Here is a 23,030-nt window from a genome sequence, read left to right as displayed (position 1 = left end):
CAGTGCATTACCAGTAAATGTGTGAGTTGAAGGCACAGAAGATGGTGGAATAGTAATATTATTTTATAACCACTTTTAGATACAAGGCTCTGTATTAAAACTTTAAAAACCTGTAGGGAAAAAAAACATTTTTGGGAAAGAGCTCAAAGGGAGGAGAGGCAGCGATTAAAAGTTCAAAAGCTTTGGCTACTCTTCTGTTTCATCACCCCATCATTTCTGTCTTGCTGCCAAATTGCTCCCTGCCTTCCTGTACTTCTCTTTTCTTTGGGTTCTAGTTTAAATCCTTTCAAGGAAACCAACGTTCAGGGAAGCAGTAGGTTCCAAAGGAAAGTGTGGTAGTGAGAGAGAGATGGGGATAAAACGAGATCTAGCTTTGAGGAAAGTATCAGCAGAGCAAACACGGAAGGCAGGGAAAAAGAAGATAAGGGGTCAAAGAGTGAAGAGGTATGAAAACAAAACTGCTAATACAAGAAACAAGAGGAAACTCTGAGCATGCTTCTACAGGTACGATTTAGAAAATAGCTCAGAGGCACAAAGTTTGAAAGCCTGAACCCTACACAGAACTTTGGGCATTCCTTTCTGGGATCAGAGCATATGAGCTGCTGTGTCTACACTAACTCCTCTGACTCCCATCTGCTCCAAGTGTCCCATTCTATTTTCTCTTGTCTCTCCTGCTTCCTTGACCTTTTATATTCTTGTCACCGTACAGCAAATGTTGTGAAAGCTCAGATGTTGCAATGAATAATAATTTTGATACTGTTAAATTTTTTTTAATGGCATGCATAACTTTTTAGCACAATTCAGAATTGAGATCCTAGTTTTGTTGGTGCACAGCTGGCGTGCTTGTTTTAGAGAGTTTGAGACTGTTGGGTAATGAGGCTGCAGATATGTTAAGCTTTTTGATCTTTGTGTAGTTTAAAAAAATATACATGCTCAAGTTACAGCCCAGTTTCTTAAACTGGCGCCGATTAAACTTGAGTTGACTTGGCTGAAGTGGTAGTACTGTCGTGGTCCAGATCCCCTCTTTTGTGTCTGTACAATAATTACTGAAGCAATATACCTTTACATTTAAAACAGACACATTCCAGCATTTTTAATAGGTTCTCAGACTTTGCCATACACAAGTTGCAAGTTGATGTTATATTTGTTGAACAGCTGACTTTCCTCACAAAGGCTCTTTTTTTCTCTTTGTTTTCTTAAAACGCATGAAACACAAAACTAGTCTGGTGGAAACAGGCTTTTCAAATATTAAACTGCAAGCTCTGAGTGCAGCAGATACTTCAGAAATAACAATTTCTGCCCTGTTGTCTACTATTCTCAATCTTTTTATACAAAGTAAAGGAAATGCATGACACTATGAGTCAGCTTTTCTCTCAATTTTGCCTATTTCTCCTCATTACAACCTCCCCCCTCCCCCGCCATACCACATAGCTTTTTTGAGCGGTCACAGGAGATTCCCTCCTTTTTTCACTAGTAGAAAAGTTGGTTGAATCCAGTCCAGTGTCATCTTTTTCTTGATGTCCATGTTTAAAACTGTTTAACAGAAGAGTAGTGTGGTTTTTTTAAGATTAGATAAACTTTACTGTGGTAATGTTTTAGAAAAACAAACTTTTACAGTGGTGGTTCCTAAATAAAAGCAACATTGCATTTCATATCTCAGTACAGTTCCTTGAACTATAAACGTGTGCCAGAGAGACATGTGTCTATGTTGAAGAAATGATTTTATGACTGTGTGTAGGCTTGGACGCAAGTAACTTTGTGCATTTATCTCTGCAAAACAGAATGAGGTGAACTGCTGGGGGAGGAGACAGCATGGCACCTGCTTTTTACTCTGCCATGAATATACTGGAGTTTAAATTATTACAGGATTTGCTTCTTTTTTTAAAGCAAAAAATCTGTCATGAGCCGTAGCTGGACACCTCTAGCATTAAACTACAGTCCAGCTTTGGAAAGGGGAAACTCAACCACAAGAGTATGGTGGCCATTCACTGGACAGGTAATGGGGTACTGCTACTGGTAGAATGTGTACTTTGGAAATACTACATTCTAGGTTCTGTTTGTGGCATCTTCCAGTTATTTGAACTGTCATTAGTCAGATCATAGTAGGACTAGAATGACCTATGGAAGAACTCATCCACTGTTCATCAGCGAGCCAACTGTCATACTTGATACAGTCTGCTCCTTAGAGATGTGGGAGGCAGAGGTGAAACGCGATATGTGGAATACCCCAAGGCAAAAGATTCTTAGAAGTTGCAGTGGTGTGGGCCTATTCAAGGGATTTGGGGCAGGAAAGGAGGTGAAACTTAAAGGGGAAAGGAGGTTGGGAAGAACAACACTGGGATTTATAAAGGGTTTGCTTAGTGAGGTGGTGTGATAAAGGCTATGTGAGGGGTGCATTTCTTAAAAAGGCTGAAATCTGTAATCTGTTTTTAGAAAATGCACAATTAGCTTTTTAAATATTATGAACATTACATTTTTTATCCTACCCTTCCTCAAAGGACCTCAAGGCAACAGCTATGTCTGCTTACAGCAACTCTGCAAAGACAGGTTAGGTTTAAAGTGAGTAGCCTAAGATCACCCAGCAAGCTTCATGACTAACCACCACACTACACTGGGTCTCATTCTGCTAGCTAGGACTTAGGGGCAACAAACGAAGCAAGGAGCATTGCATTTTCAAACCTGTTGTCAGAGCCATGAGGTCTAGAAACTTCTAAAAATATTAAGGATTGATTTTCAGAGCAGTGAATTTTGCTACAACTTCAATGAGTTGAATCTACAGAAACTGAAGTTGTATAGCTCGCACTGCTCAGTTACAGTGCTTACATTCAATACCAATAGAACACCTCAGTCATCCTCTTGTTGACTCTGCTTTGTAGTTTATCTTCACAGAATGATTGGGAGATAGGGCTTCATGTGTGATATTTTCCCTAGGCAGAAATTATCTCCACGTAGAGAGGAGGTTGTGTCATTATTTTCTGTAGCTATATTTGTGTGTGACCGATTTGAATTCTGCAGGGAGGGCAGAATAGAAATCGAAACAAATCTGAGACAGAAAAAAAATATTTTGATTTTAAAGCTAACTTTTGAGATGCGGTTACCAAAGATAAGCTTTAAATTAAGAGATCCTATGAGATAAATATGAGCCCAGGCTGAATACCATCTTTAAAATTAACTTTAGCGGCTGCTTTGGGGTTGTTTGCTAGCTATTCAAGGATAATGGAGCAGAAGAATGAGCTTACGTTACTGAAGATTGTTTAAAAAAATATTTTGCACATTTGTTTGAGCTTGCAAAAGTGTCAATTTGGATCACAAACCGTTGCCTGATTCACAGTAATGCAACCCACATGAAGAAACTGGTTTTGCATGCAGGTCTGCCATATACAGCGCACAAATATTTGCTAGTATGGAGGAGGCCACCTCCAGCAGTGATACAAAACATGGCACCTCAAGCCTTTATCCCTTATGCCACTTTTAACAGGGGGAAATGATGCCAGGCACCATCAAGAAATCCAGTTGAAGCCTTCAAATAAGGTTCTAGGATCAATAATAGTCACATCACTATTTGATTTTCTGGCTTTGACATGGTTTTGGAAAAGCTTGCAAAAATCAGTGTAGATTATTTTTTCATTCTCCCAAAAATCATTTCACCAGAACTTGTGCAAATATTGGGATGAAAAATTACAATGGACTGGATCCAATCAGAGCTGATGTAACATAGTGGTTATGTGGTTGGGATGCAAATCAGTACTCTGCTGCTCTGAATCCCACCACAACCATGAGTTCAGTAGATGGCCTTGGTTAAGCCACTCCTCTTAGCCCCAGCTCTCCAGCTGTATTTTGGGGATAATAACAACACTGACTTTGTTCAGTGCTCTAAGTGGGGCACCAATCTGACTAGAACTGCAGTATATAAGAGCAGTTAGAATTTTCCATGGATAAACCACCAAAAATTATTTTATTTTATTTATAGCCTGCTCCCCACAAGCATATGTTTTGATTATGCTTGGATGAAAAGGCCATGTATGATGGAAGTTGTAATGAAAATAATTGGGGGTGATTGAGTGAAAAACTTGGCTGGATCCAATCTAATATGCAGCTTCTTGAAATCTGAGGAATTTTAGAGAAGAAACGGGTTTTGTAAATATGCCTAAGCAGGATGCTTAATAACTATGATAAGTTCTGATAGGCCTTGTCTAGTGCAGTCAGGATTTATAACTTCAAGCTACCTTGGAGGCTTAAATTTTGGCCAGACTGGAGGCATTCCAGTCTGTTTAAAAAAGAGAGAGAGAGAGCCAGCTGTCTTCTAGGAGACTAAAATTATCAGATTGCAAGGGCCACACCCTGCACTTTAATATGCTGTTTGCTTTATCTTTCTGGAGCATGCGGTACTAAATGAGAGGGCTCTACAAAGCCACAGATAGTTTAGGTACTGTTTCAATGAGCTGACTGCAATATTATAAGGCAGAGGGTTAAGGCTTGTTTAACATGCCATCTTGTGCTTAGAACCCTGTAATCTAGTGTTCTGTGTGGCAGACCTGGGGATCTATACTTAGCCATTAACAAAGTGACATTTTCCAGCTGTGGTAACTTTTTTTTTATTGATGTATTTTTGTTACTCTGGTTTCCAAGTCTTCATTGAGTATAAAGTGTACTGGGGGGGGGGCTGCTGATATTTGTAAAGTTTCTGAAGTTAAGAAAATGTAATTGAAGAGAATTATTAGACTACTATGATGCACAATTTCCAGTGTTCTACAGGATGGCCTCTTGGAAAGACATTGAAGTCTTCCTAAGTAAATGTTATGAACCTCGTTTTACAAACCAGGTACAATTCTGGTTGATCTGTGCTATTCGTGTAGATAACGTTTCCTTGATCATTTGCTTAAGTGAGAATAAAAGTAGGATTTGTTCATGGTTTTTGAAATGGATCCTTCCCATTCTTGAATAGTGGCGCAACTTACTGGAGGGAGGTGGGGAGGGAACAACTGGAAATCATTCAGAAGGAAACTGAGTCAGGCACGTTTCATTTGCTTGTGCCAATAATGTTGGTTCTGGCAAACCAACTTCTTTCTCTGTTCTTCTTTTCTGAGATACTTTACTTGGAGATTCCAGAGACACAGATCTTCAACATGCAATGTATGATCTGTGCCACTACACTAAAGTCGTTCTCATCCCATCTTTATAGCTGGAAATCAACATGCAGAGCATTAGATACTCTTTTTAAAAAAAAATGTGTGACCAAACAATCCAAATTCCGTATCAAAAAATCTACGTTCCGTAGCCTAATGTCTGACATTTTGCAGCCTAATTTTGCTAGTCATGGGGAGATGAGGCAGCAAGGCAGGATGTTTAAGCTTCTGGGAGTTAGGGAGGGGCGTCTTAACATTTTGGGATTTCAGCAGCCATTGATTCATTACATTTTTATTCTACTCTAAGGAACTTCGGGTGGTGCATATTTATCTCTCCTCTCCATTCTATCTGTATGTATTTACTTGACTTTTTATTTGCTGTCTTTCCCATCGCTAAAGCAGAACTATCCATTTTGAGCCTTCCCAACTTCCAAGGAGATCAGGCTAGTGATACTCGGTCCCCTCTCCCTATTTTCTTCTCAAAACAGCCCTAGGAGGTAGAAGAGGCCGAGACCAGCCAAAGTCACTCTTGGTCCTAACCTGACATCTCAACCATTATTCTACAGACTTTCCAAAATATCTTTGTGGCCATGAGGGCTAGAAGCTTACTTTTTGAAAAACAGAGAATCTTAGAACGCTTCCTTCTGTGCCCCGTCCTACGCTTTCCTTTTCCTTCCCACGAAATCGCGGCCTTACCCATATCACGGCTCTGCCGGCTGATGGGCACCTCATTAACATTCCTGGAGTCTGAGAGGGCTTTTATCTTTGACCCGACTGCATCGGCAAGGCGTTATAATAAGCCTTATCGAGGGAATCTTCCTTCAGGGCACGGGTGTCTCTACCATTGCAAACAATAGGGGTGGCGTAAGAAGTTCTTCCTTGTCCGGAGCCCTTCTGCTCTGGGGAGAAACAGATGAGCCTGGGCAGGTGACCCAGTTAGAGCACATTTGGGTCTTGGCTCTTCCTAGCAGGTGGCTTTTTGATTTTCATCCTCTTGGAGCGATGGCACAGGTTGGTCTTTCACTTCATTTCCTCCCTGGATCGCCTCTTTAGTGCGGCTCCTCTTTGCAGCTTCGGGGCCCCCCCAGGCAGGCGTCGTTTGCAAAGCGACTCAGTCAATTTGCTTCCACGCCTTGTAAATTTCACCGAGTCGGGCAGTATCTCTGGGCAAGCTTCAGGGGTCGCTTCTGTCCTGAAATGCCCCTGGGGGGGCGCCCCCTCCGCGCGCTAATGGATGCTCTTTCTCTGTTGCGGTCTCTCCCCTTTTGATCTGGGCTCAGGAGCCGTTCCTATTGGCTGGTTCCCTTGTGACGCGAGGGGACTGCGGTTGTCCTGTAGCAGAAGCGCCGGGCTTAGTTTCCGTCTCTTTCCAGAGATCGGGGGAACTGCGGGGGTCTTCTCTGCAGCAAGGGGGAGGGGGTGGTAGGGGCAGAAGCGAGGAAGGCCCAAGTCATCTCTGGCCGCGCCCCCTCCCTGCCCGCCCTTATAGAAGGGGATAGTTGGTCTCACTGTCAAGAGGCTTGGACTGGGAGGGAGACCAGATTCCCCCCCACTCCGCGCTCCCGCATTGACCGAAGCCAAAGAAGAACCATGCAGTGAGCAAAGTTGAAGTCTGAGCCGAAACTAGGCATCTTTTCTTTTCCCACTCCCCTCTCCTTTTAAACCGGCATCCGATCCAAGAGCGCACGTGAGTCTGCCACACTTCAGGGAGGGAGGGGGAGGCAGCGGAGAGTTCCAAGATTGGCCCAAGGGCAAAAGGGACACCGCAGGGGGCAGCGGGACCATGGGGGAGGGGAGGATGTTAGTGGGGTTTTAACTCCTAGTGCTTTTGAGTGGCAAGAGGGATTTTAGGAACAACGGAAGGTGGGAAGGATTGGGTGCTGTAGCAAAAAAGTTGGGAGGGGGAGTCTCGATGCTGATTTGGTGCCATAGATGGACCACAACAGGGAGCTCTGAGTGTCCCTGGGGGGTGAAGGATCAGTGTCCGACCTTGAGATGCAAGGCTTAGTCACAACCATTGGACAGGCTCTCGACCTGGCCACTCAATAGGGAGTGCAAAACTATGTTAAGACACCTTTGGCATTGCAAACCCCTTGGCTAGTCTGGCAGGGAAGGGGAAGTGGTTCCTTCTTAAGGAGAGAGAAGAGCAATGGATAGAGGGGGTCCTATTCATGATCCATCAGGCTGTTGTTTGGTTGGGGGATGCATCTGTGTTCAGAATGCCCAAGCATTGCTCTGGAAGTGCATAGTTATGCCTTAAGGAGCTACCTATTGGTCTTCTCTCCCTGGTTCCATTTCCAAAGTTCTTTTAGGAGGCCTGGAATGGGTATCCTTACTGCCACTATGCTTTCTTTGCTCTAGCATCTTTAAAAACAATACGTGGGGTCATAAAACTCCCATTCCCCCCTTTTTCTGTTCTGATTTCCTTGGGCAAGAGTTAATTTTGCAGGCTGCTTGTTCTGCCCGTCTTGTCTTGAGTCGTGAGCAGCTGAGGGAGAGGGTGAAAGAGAGGTGGACATGCTCCTCCCGCTGCTGTCCCTTTCCCCCCCTCCTGTACCTGGCAGTGTGTTTGCTGGGGGCTCCTAAACAGGACGAGAGCCCCCGAAAGACAAATACCAGCTGTGGTAGAAGAAAGATTGGGGGGGCATGTCTGCCTGTCTGCCAACGAGGTGCTTAGATCTGTAAACATCTTTGGATGTTCTGGGGCAAAGGTTCCTGGTATTGGGGATACTGTATCAGTTTGCCAAGGCAATACTAGGGACAGTGAGCCAGAGCGGGGTGACTGATGCAGGCAGTAGCTTAGAGGTTATGGGGCTGTAGCTCTAGAAATTTGGTCCATTCGTACCAGATGAGCTTCACTTTGCGTGTTCACTACCTGGTGCTGAACTAGGAAGTTTAAATCCCAGACAGATTCCAAACAAGCTGGGTTGAAGGAATCGAAGAAGTGGCTGGATTAGAGAAGGCTGAAAAGTGATTGGACTGAAGGTCTATGTCTGGAGTACCAGAGCAAACCCTGCTCTCCCCCCCCCCCCACCTCCAGGGATACTTTTGGTGGGCCAAGGCAAAAGCATTGCAGCAGTGCTTGGAAACAAGTGGCTGGGGAATTGATTTGTTTATTTAGATACTTTATACCCCATTTTTCTCCCCATGGAGACTCATTTATATAGATACTTATACCCTACTTTTCTTCCCAATGGAGATCCACTTTGGTTTAGAGCATTGTTCTCTCCTCTTACATTTCATCCTTACAACAGCATCCCTATGATACAAGGCTAAGCTGAGAGTGACTGCCCCAAGGGCACCCAGCAAGCTTCCTTCAGAGTGGGGATTTGAACCTGGGTCTCCCAGATCATAGTCTGACACTCTAACCACCATGCCAACTGTATGTGTATTTGTATGTATGGGTAATCGTGTCAAAAACAGTAGCATAAAGATTACTTTGGCATGACCCAGAATTGGTAGACAAGACCTGACATCAGTACAATAGGAGCCCTGGAGAAGAAGCGTGGAATCTCAAAGACTGCATTAGTGCTATGTCAGCTGTAAACAGCAGATTCTCTTTTCTATCACAAGCAAGATCATGACTCTTCCCAAATCAGGATTATGTGCTCAAGAGCATGAGATTCTGTATTGTGTATGCACAATAGAAACTGAGTGTACGTATTGGATTATTTTGGCATCACTTGGTACAGAGTTAGACAAGGTACCAGAGCGTTGAAATCCAAAATACTGAAAGTTGAGATTCTCAGAATGTGAGTTGCCAAATGCTAAATCCTGTGCCTGTGTAATGCAGCTGTGCAACTACACATAGCCAGAGCTAAAGCCATCCCCTCGACGGTGAGTTGGATATGATGCCAGTGTGGTGAATTTTGTAATTGGAGAGGAGGAGGAGGTCTGCTTTTACTCAAAGGAAGCTGGAAGCCCTGATTTCTTCACTGCGCCCCAAATACTGTTTTGCTTGCAGCCATTGTCCGAAGCACGCTTCCACCCACATCTCTGCACCCACACAACCCTAATCATTTGTCTTTCTCCCTCCTGTCTCCCAGGTACTTCTATGATTTGACTCATCTCCCTGGTATCCCCACTCAACTTAATCAATAGTTTCTTCTCTAGTTCCTCATGCAGTTATTCTTGGCATTTCCCTGTTCCTGTCCTGCCTGTCCAAGTAGCAAACTGCCAAACCAAGTTGTGACACTTGGATTCTCTTGGAGTGCAGTGGCAGAAGAGAGAATCATTGAATGTTGTGTTTAAAATAGTGGCTTAGACACCTTCAAATATAGTATCAGCGAGATCCTCCCCAAACAAGTAAGCTGTTTTCTTCTGGACGAAAGACCTGCCAGTGTAAATACAGGCTTCTCCATACAAAGTTTTATTTCATCCTCTTAATTTTCCTTCTAGCTTGTTTGTTCTTTCTTAAGCTATTTTTTCTGTATCAGGTCTTTGGGTGTGTTTCCCTTCTGGGGGACTCCCACAGACCAGCTGCCACTGAGCACCGAGTCATGTTTTCATTAGTGGAAGGAAGACTTTCAGCCTCTATAGAAGCGCCTTCAAAGCTAAGTATGTTTTAAAGAAAAATTCCCTCTCGACCGAAACCACTCGATTTAAAATGAAGCAACCCCATCCCTTCCCAAGCCAAGCACAGGCAGGGACAAAATTTCCACATTAAAATTTACTCTTATTGTATCTGATTTTGTAGCCATTGTCCAGCTGGAGGTTCAAATGTCAGTGTGGCAGCGAAAGCCTACCACAGTATGGCCCATGGCAGTATGGTGTAATAGTTAGAGCGTCTGACTAGTATCTGGAAGAGCCAAGTTTGTGTCCTTACTCTGCCATGGAAGCTCATTGGGGTGACCTTCAGCCAGTCACCTTTTCTCATCTTAACCTGCCTCTCAGGGTTGGCGTGAAGTGAGAATGTCGTAGAAGTGAGAATGTCGTAAGCCACTTTGGGTTGCCATTGCGGAGAAAGGTGAGGTGTAAATAAATAAAAGAGCTGCCTCTCCTACTACCTTGCAAAGTGGTTGGCTGAGATTGGAATCCTTCCCCCATGCCCTGGTACTAAGTGGTTGATCCAGAAGTCCTTGCAATATAACATGAAGGCTGGTTTGTCACGCTGTGAGGGTCAGACTAGGAGCAGAGAGAGATGAGTTCAAATTCCTGCTCTGCCATTCAGTTTACTGGCTGTGACCTTGAGCCAGTCAATCTGTCACTCAACCTGCCTCACAGGCTTGTTGGAAGAAAAGTTATGCACACAGTAACTATATGAAATAAATGCAAACTCAACACCCCCCTACCCCCCGCATATGCACATCTCCCCATAATGACAAGTATTATACCAATAGACAATGAACCACTCTTGCCTACAGAAAGCACAGAATGTGGCCTTCTGCATCCCATTGCATAAAGATATGTCTGGAAGGTTGGGGGGTGGGATTGCCTAGTTAGATGGGTCAGCAGCCAATCCCTTGCTGGTCAGGGCCCTGATCTCCCCTGCACTTCCTGTGTCTAGTCTTTCCAAAGAACTACCAATTCGGCTTCTCCTTTTTGCATTTGTTTTTCAAAAGTGTGTGCTGCTAGCATGGCTTCTTCCCTGCCCCCCCCCACCACTCTGTTTTTGTTTGGATGTGATGATTGACAAAGATGTGCATGACTCAGCAATAGAGAACAGTTTGAGTAATGTTTAGCGTATGCCGGGCCTGCAAGCCAGAGAAGTGGCTCATCACAGGCTAAATGGGGACATGGGAAATCTTATGGAGAACCTTGTTCCGTATTGACTCAATTTTGCCTTCGAAGTTGAGAAAGGGAACTGCTTCAGCTCTGATGGGAAGGCATTTCAAAATCTCAAGTGCTTCAAGTACAACACCCAAGGAACTCCAATTGAATTGGCACACTTGGTGTTATAACTCCCTTCCCCCCTCTTTCCTTCCTCAAACCATCAGCAGCTTGATGGGAAGAATTTTTTGGTGTGGTTTTCTACCCCAGTGAGGACCCAAATACAATTTAAATATAGAAACAAGCAAAGAATACTCCAAATCTTGAGCAGGTCTGAGATCCACTTCTTCAACCCGCTTCAGAATCTTGGGATACCAGCCAAGAGACAAGAACTCTTTAACCCCTACTCCTTTGGCTCATGCCTCTGACCACAGCCTTGCAAATGAATCTCATTCCACCAGCAAAAAATGCCCCTCACCCTCTCGTGCTAGATGAAGCTACTGTCATGCAGCAATTCTTTGTCCTGTGCAGCCTTAGTTTTGGCTGAGAAGTTAATTATCCTCTATAGCTGCCAGACAGGAAAAAGTGGATGCATGGGAGACCTGAGTTCAAATGCCACTTTTGCCTCCATTTTGATGCATGACCTCAGGTGCGTCTTGCACACTGCCTCAGTTCCTGCATCTGTAAAGTGGGGCTAATGTTTACTTACTTCCCTAGGTTATTGGCAAGAGCATGATAGAGCTCATGCCACACTGGATGTATTTAAAAATGCTATCACAAGGAGACATCTGTAGGATGCTTTAAACGGAAGATCTCTTGCTGGTGCCAAGTTTGGGGGCCTGGTTCGCAGATGCAGGAGAATGAAGTAGTAAAATGGACTGGGCCCTTTCAGTTTGCAGGTAGAGGAAGGTTGCATCTCCCTGCAAGTAGAAAATGAATCTCACTGTAAGGAGAGGCAGGGGGAGAACCTTTCTCCCTGCTGCACTAACTTTCCGATTGCATGGAGTTTAAAACAAATCTACCATTTGCAATCTTCAGAGGTTCAGTCTATGCAACCATTTCAGTCCTCTGTGTCTTCATTGCCGCCTGATTTCCCTGCATGTGTGAACCAGGATTCAAGAATGGGCTGGATCTTTTCCATCTCGCAGTTGGAATGACAAATTGCTGCCTTTAATTAGCCTCTCTGTGCAAGTTTAGAAATTCTCTGACCTCTCCACAGATCTGTGTATTGTTACGGTATTATAAGTAAATAAAGGTGGGGATGTGGCTCAGTGGAAGAATGTCTGTCTTTGTATGAAAAAGGTCCCACGATCAATCCTTGGCATCTCCAGTTAAACGGAATGGGTAGTAGGTGATGTGGAAGATCCCTGCCTGAGACCGTGTAGAGCCTGAAACTAACCGGGAAATACGTTCTCTCGCTCCTTTTAGTCCTCTAGCCACTGGATAATGTTACGGGATAAACTTGCTTTTTATTCTGGCAAGGTTTCCTTTTGGTTGCCAAAGGAGGCCAACCCAGGTGAATACAGGAAGCTGAACTGGACCCTGGGTCTTTTGAGGTCGATGTTGTCTACTCTGACTGACAGCAGCTCTCCAAGGCCTTAGGCAGAGATCTTCTACATCAACTACTCCTGAGCCTTTTAGCTGGAAAGACAAGAGATGGAACTTAGGATCTTCTGCATGCAAAGCAGATGCTCTACCGCTGAACCACTCTCCCACCCCTAAAAGGAGAGCAGTAGAAAGCTGCAGTGCAAGTTGGCAGCAGTCGTAACTCAAAGAGTTTAGACTAGCCAGTTGTGAAATGCCTGCCTTACATAAAAGCTGTTTTCCCAGGAAAGGAGAAAGCGGTGTGTCTAGACAGAAAAGACTTTGAGTCATGCTGGGGATAGAGTTAGGGCATAGGACATCCATGTGGAATGGGGCTGCACTGGAGGAGGTTGGGGTGGGGCTCCCTCTTTTCAGAGGCTTAGGAAAGGGGGGGGAATCTATTAAGTTTGCTCAGACTTTTAATGGAGTTCAAGTTTTGACTGTTATCATTGAATGGCTTCCTGTGTTTGATTTCGCTGTGTGGTGGGTTTTGTATGTGCGTGTTTGCTAAATAGATTGCAAGCCACCTAGAGATCAGTTTCTTGGAAAAGGAAAGGTGGGGATATATATATATGTATATATATATATATGTATATTAAGTAATTCCAGAGGTGTTAGTCTGTTGTTGTAGCAAAATTACACAGGAATCCAACAGTACATTTAAAGATTAACAGCCATTGCTAGATGGAGCTATCTTACTGCCAATCTGGGTGAACTGATTTGCTCAATTGGGTCTTTACAGATCACTGGTGTTCTGTAGTGGTTAAAATGTCAGACTAGAATCTGGGAGAGCCAGGTTCAAATCTCCACTCTGCCATGGAAGTTTGCTGGGTGACCTTGGGCCAGTCATACGTGCTTAGCTTAGCCTACCTCACAAGGTGGTTGTTAGAATAAAATGGAGAAGGAGAGACATGTTGGGTCCCCACTGGGTAGAAAAGTGGGGTATAAATGAGGTAAGTACATAAGGTGCCACTGGGACATTGTGGAATATTTTCAATACATATATTGTTCTTTTTAAAAAATTGAAATGTTGCACCCAAAGCATATAACCTATGTTATCTAGGCATATATTTTCTTACTCTACTCAGATGAGTACTGAAGATCTGCCTTCTGGCCATTGGAAAACCTCTTCAACATTCCCCTCTCTACATTAATTAAATTCAGACCAAATGTTCTCATGCCTGTTTGTGCAGACATAAGGACTATAATATTTTTGCTTTAAACCAAATCTTCGGATGCAAACTTCCAAACCCAGTACCACACTACTTGCTTGAAGAGCGTGATTTTTTTAAAATAATGCATCTAGCTCTGAGCTTATGTATTTCCCAGCTCTGCAATACAGAATTCTGATTTTCAAAATTCAGTGTACTTGAACCCTTCCATTGAAAGCATGTGATATATGATTCAACCTTTTAGGTGTTATGAAATTGGAAGGAGGAAGTGATACCAAGTGTACATCCTGGCTGTATTTAAACCAAATTGAGGGCTGGGATTGGGCCAAGTATCTAATTTCCAGGAAATGGAACGGCTCGAGGTGCTGGCCTATATGTGCCCAGTAGGCTAGGCTAGTTGGGCGAAAGCCTGGAGGAGCAGGAAGGCATAAGCTGTCTTTCCATGCAATCCAGGCTTAATTGTTGGCGTAGGCAGCCCACAACCTGACTTGCCATAGTAGGACTGTGGCGCTGGCAGCATGCCAAAGATGTGATCGTATTCCAGATTTACTTGTTATGCTCTTGTGTGTGGACTAATGAGGTCATAACTCTGGCTCCCCTTCTTCCTCTCACGTGGCTCTGATGTCACGTGCTTGCAATTCTGTGAGTTCCAGGTCTGGACTGTTCCAAGTCTGTAGGACTAGCAACGGTGAGAACCCATTTCGGGATGCCACCACTCACCTCTGCAGTGGAGAGGGCAAAGTTAGAGAAGAGAATCTTAACTGGTGGGGTCGGAGGAAGTGGCTCTTCAAGTGTCCTGTCCCCATCTCAACACTGTACCAGCCTTTAATTATTCCTCCTTTATGCATGACTGTGTGGTATTTACTCCTGTTAGGGAAGTTACAGTGCTGCGGGTTTTTTTGTTTTATTTTTACATCCCATTTTTCTCCCAGATCAGGACCCAAAATGTCTTGTCACATCCCCCCCCCCCCCCCGCACTTCCACTTCATCCTGACAACTGCCGCCTTGCAAGGTATCAGCTTTCAGGAACTACTTTCTTCGTCAGGTGCATCTGACGAAGAGAGCTGTAGTTCTCAAAAGCTTATGCCTCAATAAAGTAGGTTAGTCTTAAAGGTGCTACTGGAATTTTTACTGTTTTGCAACTACAGACTAACATAGCTAACTCCTCTGGATCTTGCAAGATATGTTAGGCTGAGAGTTTGTGATCACACACACAATGCACCCATCATCATGAAGCACTGGAACTACTACAAGGAATATTAACTATATTTGGCTAGTAGTTTCTGGCCTTATGGATGCAGCCTGGGTGAATGTACAGCATTGAGCCATCCTACCAAGTATTTACTGTGTTTTCCCTTTGTAGTTGCCCAAGGCAGCAGGATGCTAAATTAAGTACGGGGAGGGCTGGTTTGGCCATATCTGCTCAGTACATCTGTGGCAAAGGTGGCTGGGAGTGGAATCCAAACCAAGTCCCCTCCGACTGGCTTTTCTCCTTGGCCAGGGTTTGGGGATAATTAACCCATCTTTGAATCCTCCCCTTGTTTCATAAGAAGGTAATTGATAGACATAGCCGGCTGGCTGTGGCTTAGCTAACCCTAAAAGTCTGGCCAGCTCAGGTTGTCCCCAAAAATAAAATTGTAAAAAGTCAGTGCCACGTATTGCTGTGTTGAATTGGCAGCATGTGGCATTGCTGACTCGACACATCCCACATGTTCTGCATACTGCTTGCCAAGCTGGGGGCAGCCTAGGACAGAGAACATCCTGTGAAACGGAAAACACCCGTCCTGGTCTTAGAACTTTGCCATCTGCTGGAGCGAGGAAGCGTTTGCTCTGCCACTGCTATGGGTTTTAAGCCAGCAGTTGCTTCCCTGATTTGGAGGGGAGGGAAGGAAGGCAGATGAGAAACTGCCAAGCTCACAGGCTTTAACCTCCACTGTCTGCATACACAACCATGCAGCTTTGGGGGATGCCTGGATCTTCACACTTCCTTTAGGTTGAAGTCAGAGATCTTTGCTTTCCAACGTGAGCCCAGCTGCTATTGCTCTGTGCCTTTGTAATAACAGTCTTATCCAAATTTGACCCATGACACATGAACATCACCAAGCTTGAACTGCAAGGTAGGGTGGCATGGATACAAACCCCCTCCTGCCAGTCCACTGAGCAAAGTTTGTTTATTTAAATATTTATCTCCCACCTGTCTTTTGGGCCCAGGTTTGAAACCTTCATCCACATTAAGTGGCTGCTCTTTCAAGAGCTACTTAAGTTGGAGGAAGGATCCTTAAGTAGGAGGATGATTTTGGGCTAGTCACTCACTCTCAGCCTAACCTACCTCATAGGGTTGTTGTGAGGATGAAATGGAGGAGAGGGAAATATTGTCAGCCACCTTGGTTCTCCACTGGGGAGAAACGTGCTATAAGTGAAATAGCAAGCCACGCATTTAATTATGGCCATCCAAAATGAACCCAAAACTGCGAGGTTCTGAGTTCTCCAGAACTCTTCATCAGGTTGAATATAAAGGTGTTTCATGCCCTGATCTTTAAGGCCTTTTGTACACTTCCAAAGAAATTGCTGAGTGGTACTGAAAAACTCACTGAAATCCTCTTGATACAGTACAGTATCAGTCCTGTGAGACAGAGAGGAGGAGCCACAGGCTAACATTGGGTTTGACATGCACACATTATTTTGTTTTGTGTGTGGGCTAGACTGTGGTACTTGTGTGATGTCTCTCTGCCATGTAAATAGGCAGGTTCCCTTCTCTGCAGGTATGAGAAACCTAGTGGTTGACTGCTCTGAGTGAATATTTTGGTGGGTGCATCTGCCTAGTATTGGAGTTGCTAAGCTTTTATAAAAGCAAAAAGTTTTTAAAAAGTTTGTTTTCCAACATTCCTGTGCCTTTTTAGGATAAATCTCTGGAAAGTCCATTTCTACCCATTTGTAGCAGAAACCAGCTGTGCATAGAACAGACTGATGGCCCTCCATTCCTTTACCACTAACTCACATTCTACTTCCATTGTAGAGCAGTTTGGCAACACTTTCAAAATTGGTTTTCTTGTTTGTTTTAAATAAAGTGATGCTTAAGTGCTCCTGTGTTTGTTTTGAGGATAAAATGGGAGAGAATTGTGCTGTAAGCCACTTTGGGACCCATGAGGGAGAAATTGTGAAATAAGTGTCTAAATAAATGCATCTGAACATTTCAGAATTTTGTTCTTTCTCTTTCTGACCACAAGAGGTCAGTGTAACATAGGAAGACTTTTTCTTCTTTCTTTCCAAGCCTAAATTTTTGCACAGATACCAAGCTTTCCTTATCAAATCAGCAGTCAGGCATGGGGGTTTATCTAATTCTAGCTCCTGGATTTGATTGGAGGCTGCATAATTCTGAACTTCTGCAGCATTCCAACTCCTATTGAATGCAGCCTTCAGGATTTTTAGATCTGTGTATGTGTGAGGTTTAGTGATTAGGGACCTGGAAGAGACACTGGTTCAAATCCCCACTTCTTGCTGTGTTAACTTGAGCCAGCCTCACACTCTCAGTCTAACTTACCTCACAGGATTGCGAGGATGAAATGGAGAATATTGTAAGCCATTTTTGCTCTCCATTGAGGAGAAAAATGAATTAAAACCCTTAAATCAGCTATCAGTGGTTCTATCACATTTGTATCTTGCAGTTCATTCAAGAAGCCTAGGGCAGCATATAATGCTTCTCTCTCATTTTTTTTTCTCACAAACAATTCTGTGAGGAATGCTAGGCTGAGAGAGAGAGAGAGCGTGCGACTGACCCATAGTTACCCAGTGAACTTTTGTGTATGAATTTGAATCCTGAGTTTTCAGGATGTTTACATTTTCTTCTGAATGTCAGTAACAGAAGATTATGTCATGTCCTAAAATGGGGGGAAGGGTGGGAGAGAGGAAAATCTGGCTGGAGGACAATTGTGGGCAGGAGCGGGAGGGAGGTCCTGGAAGGAAAGATCTCTCTGAGGAGAATGTTCACGGCAGGGAGGCTTTGGACATTGGGGGAGGTAATGGTTTGTTCTCATCTCTATTTGTGTTAAAGAAGCCTCTTCCTTTCTCTTTGTAGCTAAGGCTTGCCAAGTCCAGAGGGGCTGTGTCTTGGTGGTAGAGCATCTGCTTTGATGCAGAGGGTCCCATGTTCAGTCCTCAGCACCTCCAATTTCAAAGGATCAGGTGATGTGAATGACTTCTAACCAAAATCCTGGACAGCCACTGCCAGTCAGAGTAGACACCATTGTTCTAGATGGTCCCATGGTATAAGGCAATTCCATATATTGACTCTGAAAATATTTCACCGGAATTTCACAGTAATGGAGAAGCAGCACCTGGTAGATCCTCCAGATGCCAAACAGGTTCTCTTGGGAACCTTAACTCTGATCTGCTACGCTGTTCATGAGACTTGTTGAAGAGAGATAGGAAACAACTCTGAAAAGTTATGTGGAAGTGCTACAGGGCAAGGCAGCTTTTGATCCAACGGCACAGATGGCAAAAGTCTGCAGCAAGTCTCAGGCATTTGGGAGGAATTTTTGTATTTTCCTACCACAGGAAAAAGACTTGAAAGGCAGACCAGGCTGAGTAAAGTGTTGTCCACCAAAATGATGACTTATGGTTTGTTTGGCAGCCAAGAGGCCTTATGCAGACAGCGTGTCGCACACGGGCCAGTGCACCGTGGTGACCACTAAAGCGTTGAAGATGAAAAGGTGCTTCGAAGGCATTGGGCTGCAGTGCCTTCTCAAGGTGAGAGCAATTCTTGGCAAACTGGGTCATCGCAAAGTGGGTTGTCTCTTAATGAGAGACTCTGCCTGCCCTCCAGATGGGTTCGACCATGCATCTCCATAGGTTCAAACCCCAATTGCCTCAATGTAGTGACCAGCTAGAGGCTTCCTTAGTTACTTTGTGTCTGCCACACACAACATCTTGGCCACGCCTCCCTCTCTTCATTGGCTGGCATTTCTCATTTCTGATTGGTGGGCTGAATATATATAAGGTCATGTCATGCCAAGATGCAGGTATGTAAAACAGGTAAAATGTGGGGGGGGGGAGACAGTCTGGTGGGGCTCAGAAGCTCTGCCCCCCTCCTCCCATTACTGAATAGGTTTTGCTGACACTGCTAATAACTCTGTAATAATGAGTACTACAACTTATTTTTCCTTTAGCGAACAGCTGAACATCTTAGGCAGTAAAATGCCAACCTGGCTGCTTAAGCAGAGAGTTGCCCAGGGGTTAAAATAAAAGTCTGTGAGATGTTATAGTCACTTCCTCCACCACCACCAAATTTTCAATGTGTTCTGAAATTCTCACATTTCACATTGCCTTTTTGGGACACAAACAGAAGTTTCAAGGTAACAGTAACAGTCCTGTTCGCAAAAGAGTGTGACCTGGCTTAAGAGAGACACAAAGCCTAATCTCTTTTCCTGGTGGCTAAGCATCTTATGGTCAGAGTTGAAGATATATGAGGAAAAGATTAAGGTCCCAGCAAAGCTTGAAAGATGTGCAAAGAGGCTGTCAGGCAGTGTCAACGCTTCCAAGTAATTGACTTGCATGGTTGCAGACCTAAATTTTCTCCCCACTCAGAGTCTCTCTACACAAGACATCTTTACACGATGAGTCAAGTGACTTAGTTTCTGTGCGGTCTTATATTCAAGTGTATTTTGTCTCCCTAGCAGTCCATGTGTATCCACAATGACAGAACAAGTGTAAGATCTTTTACTTGAGCATCCTCGTGTAAGATGTCTTGTGTAGAGAGAGACTCAGGTTTTTAGGCTTTTATCACATTAGGGTTTCCATGGAAAGTTTGGAAGGCAAGTCTGCAATATCCAAAGGCATCTGGTAACCAAACTCAGCAGTGTGAAAAACATTGCCTGGTGGCAGCAGCCCTGAAAAGAGCAAGATCTGTTGCTATTTCTCCAGCACTGATAAGGATTGTTAAGAACCCAAGTTGCTAGTCCTTACGGATGCAAAGGTAGAAGGGGCATCTACTCCACCAGAGGACCACTGTGATCTGAAACAGGGATGTGCAGTGAGGCAATAAGATGCCCCAACTTGCCACCATTCCCTTTCCCATGAGCCCTAATGTCTACCTCGTGCACTTGTAATAGGACCAGATAATAAACAAATAAGAATTTTGAAACATGATTGCAGGGGCAATGGTTCTGTGGTAGAGCACACTCTTTGTATGCAGAAGGTCTGAGGTTCAATACTTGACCTCTGCAGTTAAAAGGTTCAGGTGGTAGGGGCAGGACAAGCCATTTCTCAGTCTGAGAGCCACTGATTGTATATGGCGCTGAGCTAGAGTATTCAAGAATAAGAGTAATCAATATGGCAGCTTCTTATGTTTGTGAACATCAAGAGATAAGTATATGCTTTAATTCGTAGCATCTTTTCTCCCCTATTTCACCTTGAGAAAAACCACCTTGTCTCTCTCTTGTGCTGAGGATGGGGAGGCATTATAAATAGCAATGGTGAATACAGGACACTTGCATAGCACTTCTATTAACGGTTTTTGTGTCTGTTGTTGGTGCAGAATGGGAACGTGGTGGCCACACAGCCCCCCAAATACCTCCTCATCTTTGATTTTGATGAGACGATCATCAATGAGAACAGTGATGACTCTGTCCTCTGGGCCCTTCCTGGGAAGCAGCTTCCAGAGTCGATCCGTCAAACCTACCGTGAGGGTTTCTACAATGAGTACATGCAGAGAGTTTTGAAGTACATGGGAGACCAAGGTGTGAAGATGGCAGACTTCAAAGCTGTCTATGAAAACATCCCCCTCTCTCCTGGCATGAGCGGCCTCTTCCAGTTCCTTTCCAAACAGCAGGACCACTTCGAGATCATTCTCATGTCAGATGCCAACATGTTTGGGATTGAATGTGCCTTGAAGGCTGCTGGCACATACTCCCTCTTCCGGAAAATCTTCAGCAACCCGTCCGGCTTTGACAAGAGGGGATACTTCACATTGGGCCCCTATCACTCGCACAACTGCCCGAGATGCCCAGCTAATATGTGCAAGCGCAAGATCCTGACAGAATACCTGGCTGACAGGGCTCAAGAGGGAGCCAGGTTTGAGAGGGTCTTCTACGTTGGTGACGGAGCCAATGACTTCTGTCCGTCGTTGGCTATGAAGTTCACTGATGTGGCGTTCCCAAGAAAAGGCTACCCAATGCACCAACTGATCCTGGAGATGGAGAAGAGCCAGCCTGGAAAATACCAGGCTGCTGTAGTCCCTTGGGACTCAGCTGTAGAAGTTTGTAGCTATCTCCAAGAAATCCTTAAGAAGAAATGTTGAGGGAAGAGGAGGTGGAAGAAGCAAGCAAGCGGCTCTGAGCTCCCATACAAGCAGCATACCTCTCTTGTGCGTGGTGTCAACTCTGGGTGCCCCCCCCGCCCCCGCTCTTGTCACTCAAAGCCTCCATCTCTGGATCTTCCCTTCCTTTGGTCTTGGGATGAGGGTTCTCTATGCAGTTAGGAAATCCATTCAAAGAAGGGTGGGTGGATGATTGGCCATTTAGCTTTGTATTCGTCTTTTGAAAACTTTTGCTTCCGAGTTCCCCAAACCAACTAGCCCATTCTCTCTCAAACACATTCTCAGATGGATTTGGGATGTGGGGAATATTTCAGTTGCCACCAAAGCACTTAAGCTGGGCAGGTGTTTAAATTAGTAACTTTTATCCCTCCCTCCCCTTGCATTTGCAGGCCTGGCTCCAACCAACAGGAGAACAGAATCTTTTGTTTCTGCTCTGAATAGGAGAAGGGCTTGAACCTCTGGAATAGAAAGATGGTCCACTGTAGCACACGCTGCTTGGGGCTGGAGCCGTTCAGCTGTTCAGTCTGAATACTCCTTGGCAACCTTCCTCAGCCTTGTTGAGATGAAAAACTACCAAAGCTGAGCATATTGGAAGGGAAAGCACTTTTGCTGAAGTTGTTGGTGGGTGGGAAATGCTCCCTTCCTTCTACAATTTTGCAGACTCATGTTGCTGCTGCTCCGAACAAAACCTGGGTCAAATACTTGGGAGGGTGCAATTAATATGAGAAGGTCCATAGGCAAGAAGGGTGCTCTCTGAGAAAGGGGTGGCTGAGAAGAAGCCGGTTGAAGAAGGAGCCCACTTAGAATTAGACTGCGGGGGAACCCCAAGCAGTGAAGCCACCCCACTTCTTTTGGAATGTGTCCAGATTAGAACTCTAGCTGCACGTCCTTCCTTTCCTGGTCCTGATCTTTGCACATTTCCCACATGTTTGCACTTCTGGCCATTGCAGACTTTTTGTCTGGTGAAGTGTGTGTGCCCCCATGCCTTCCCCCAGTAAATTAGAGGCGGGAGCATGGTAAGGAGGGGCATCAGCCTCAAGCAGAAATGTGTAATTTGGTCTATCTGCAAGATGCAAATTGCAGCCTTGATTTGCCTAGGGGCCTGGTACAGGGGGTGGGCAGATTTAATCCTTCAACTCCCACTCCCGTGTTGTTTGAAACTGGCTCCCCCTGCCCTGCTATTAGAATTTTAAAAGAGAAAGGATGTTTCTCCTTTAAATTGCCAATAGCCGAGCAGGGAGGTTTCAGCCAAGTGTAGTTTAAAGGGTGAAAGAAATATGATTTCTCAATACACACATGTGCCAATCTGTACCAGTGGGGAGTGGATCTCACAATACGCTAAGATCTACTTGTTCAGTTATTAGTTGACCCTGGTCCACCGCCACCCCTTGACAGTAAAATAAACTGGTAGAATGCAGTGGGGGGAGAGTGGCAAAATGGGCTGTACTGTTTCCATACCCTAGGAGGGGACTCCCTCCCCCTTTCTAAAGCACATTTGCATGATGTGCTAGTTTTTCCATTTCATGGGAATGATGAATGTAAGCCCTTTTTGTGCAACATAATCCTTCCCTTTTAGGCTGAAGTGGTACAGCCCCTTTTACCACTAGAGCACTTGGTCACCTCATGGCCACCTAATTTTGCTGCATTTGCAGACCAGGCCTTGCACATGGTGCTCAAAGAAATGACTATGGGTAATCCGTAGTGCCTGCCAAAGTTGTCTCTCCTGCTGCCAAGTTCACATTTTTGCCGTCTCCACCTTCTTCCCATCTGAGTGTGTTTGCCTACAGACTGGTTGCTCTTTCTATAGTTGCATAATCAGGCCTGGCATCTGCTTTGGTCCTCTTGCAGGAGACATGACCAGCCTTGCCTTTACCCACTCTGTCCTCTGCTTCCTTTTCAATGTCTCCTTGATTGTTCTAGTTCCTCTCTCCTTTGGTTTGTCCAGTCCTGTTGGAACTTAAGCCATGGAAACTTCTTTTGTAAGCAAAAAAACTCAGAACAAAATCTATATATCTAGCAAATAATTCTTATTTTGTTGGTGTTTTGACTTTACCAAATTTGAAATTCAGTCCCTTTCACTTCACGCTCCTTGAAGCAGTTGGGAAGTTCCCCCCCACACACACACAC

The 23,030-nt window shown here is 44.6% G+C and overlaps 1 protein-coding gene and 1 long non-coding RNA gene across 5 annotated transcripts in view; one reads left to right on the top strand and one right to left on the bottom strand.

Annotated features, from left to right (window-relative positions):
• LOC129338662 (uncharacterized) overlaps positions 1-5,913 on the bottom strand; it is a 15,945-nt gene extending 10,032 nt beyond the window's left edge. Inside the window, exon 1 of the long non-coding RNA XR_008597965.1 lies at positions 5,823-5,913. This is a non-coding gene — a long non-coding RNA (uncharacterized LOC129338662). The remainder of the gene's footprint in view (positions 1-5,822) is intronic.
• PHOSPHO1 (phosphoethanolamine/phosphocholine phosphatase 1) lies at positions 175-22,927 on the top strand. 4 transcript variants are annotated; one of them, XM_054993052.1, is made up of 4 exons: positions 6,465-6,813; positions 17,667-17,773; positions 18,222-18,337; positions 20,124-22,927. In XM_054993052.1, exons 2-4 carry the CDS (start codon positions 17,722-17,724, stop codon positions 20,883-20,885), a joined length of 930 nt encoding a protein of 309 aa, XP_054849027.1. In that variant the 5' UTR covers positions 6,465-6,813; positions 17,667-17,721; the 3' UTR covers positions 20,886-22,927. The 4 variants fall into 4 exon arrangements, with proteins under 4 accessions (XP_054849029.1, XP_054849030.1, XP_054849027.1 ...); XM_054993053.1 differs by lacking the exon at positions 17,667-17,773; XM_054993054.1 differs by lacking the exons at positions 6,465-6,813; positions 17,667-17,773; positions 18,222-18,337 and adding an exon at positions 175-504.
• The last annotated feature ends 103 nt before the right edge of the window (positions 22,928-23,030 follow it).

Source organism: Eublepharis macularius, chromosome 12 (assembly GCF_028583425.1).
Source record: "Eublepharis macularius isolate TG4126 chromosome 12, MPM_Emac_v1.0, whole genome shotgun sequence".
Taxonomy (NCBI): Eukaryota; Metazoa; Chordata; class Lepidosauria; order Squamata; family Eublepharidae; genus Eublepharis; species Eublepharis macularius.
The sequence above is the reverse complement of the archived record's forward strand: the minus strand, read 5'-3'. Positions and strand labels throughout refer to the sequence as shown.

Coding starts and splice junctions, on each gene's coding strand:
- PHOSPHO1 (XM_054993052.1), top strand. CDS start 17,722: ATGCAGAGGGTCCCATGTTCAGTCCTCAGCACCTCCAATTTCAAAGGA. Junction 17,774..18,221: donor CTCCAATTTCAAAGGATCAG/GTGATGTGAATG, acceptor TTTGTTTGGCAG/CCAAGAGGCCTTATGCAGAC. Junction 18,338..20,123: donor GGCTGCAGTGCCTTCTCAAG/GTGAGAGCAATT, acceptor TTGTTGGTGCAG/AATGGGAACGTGGTGGCCAC.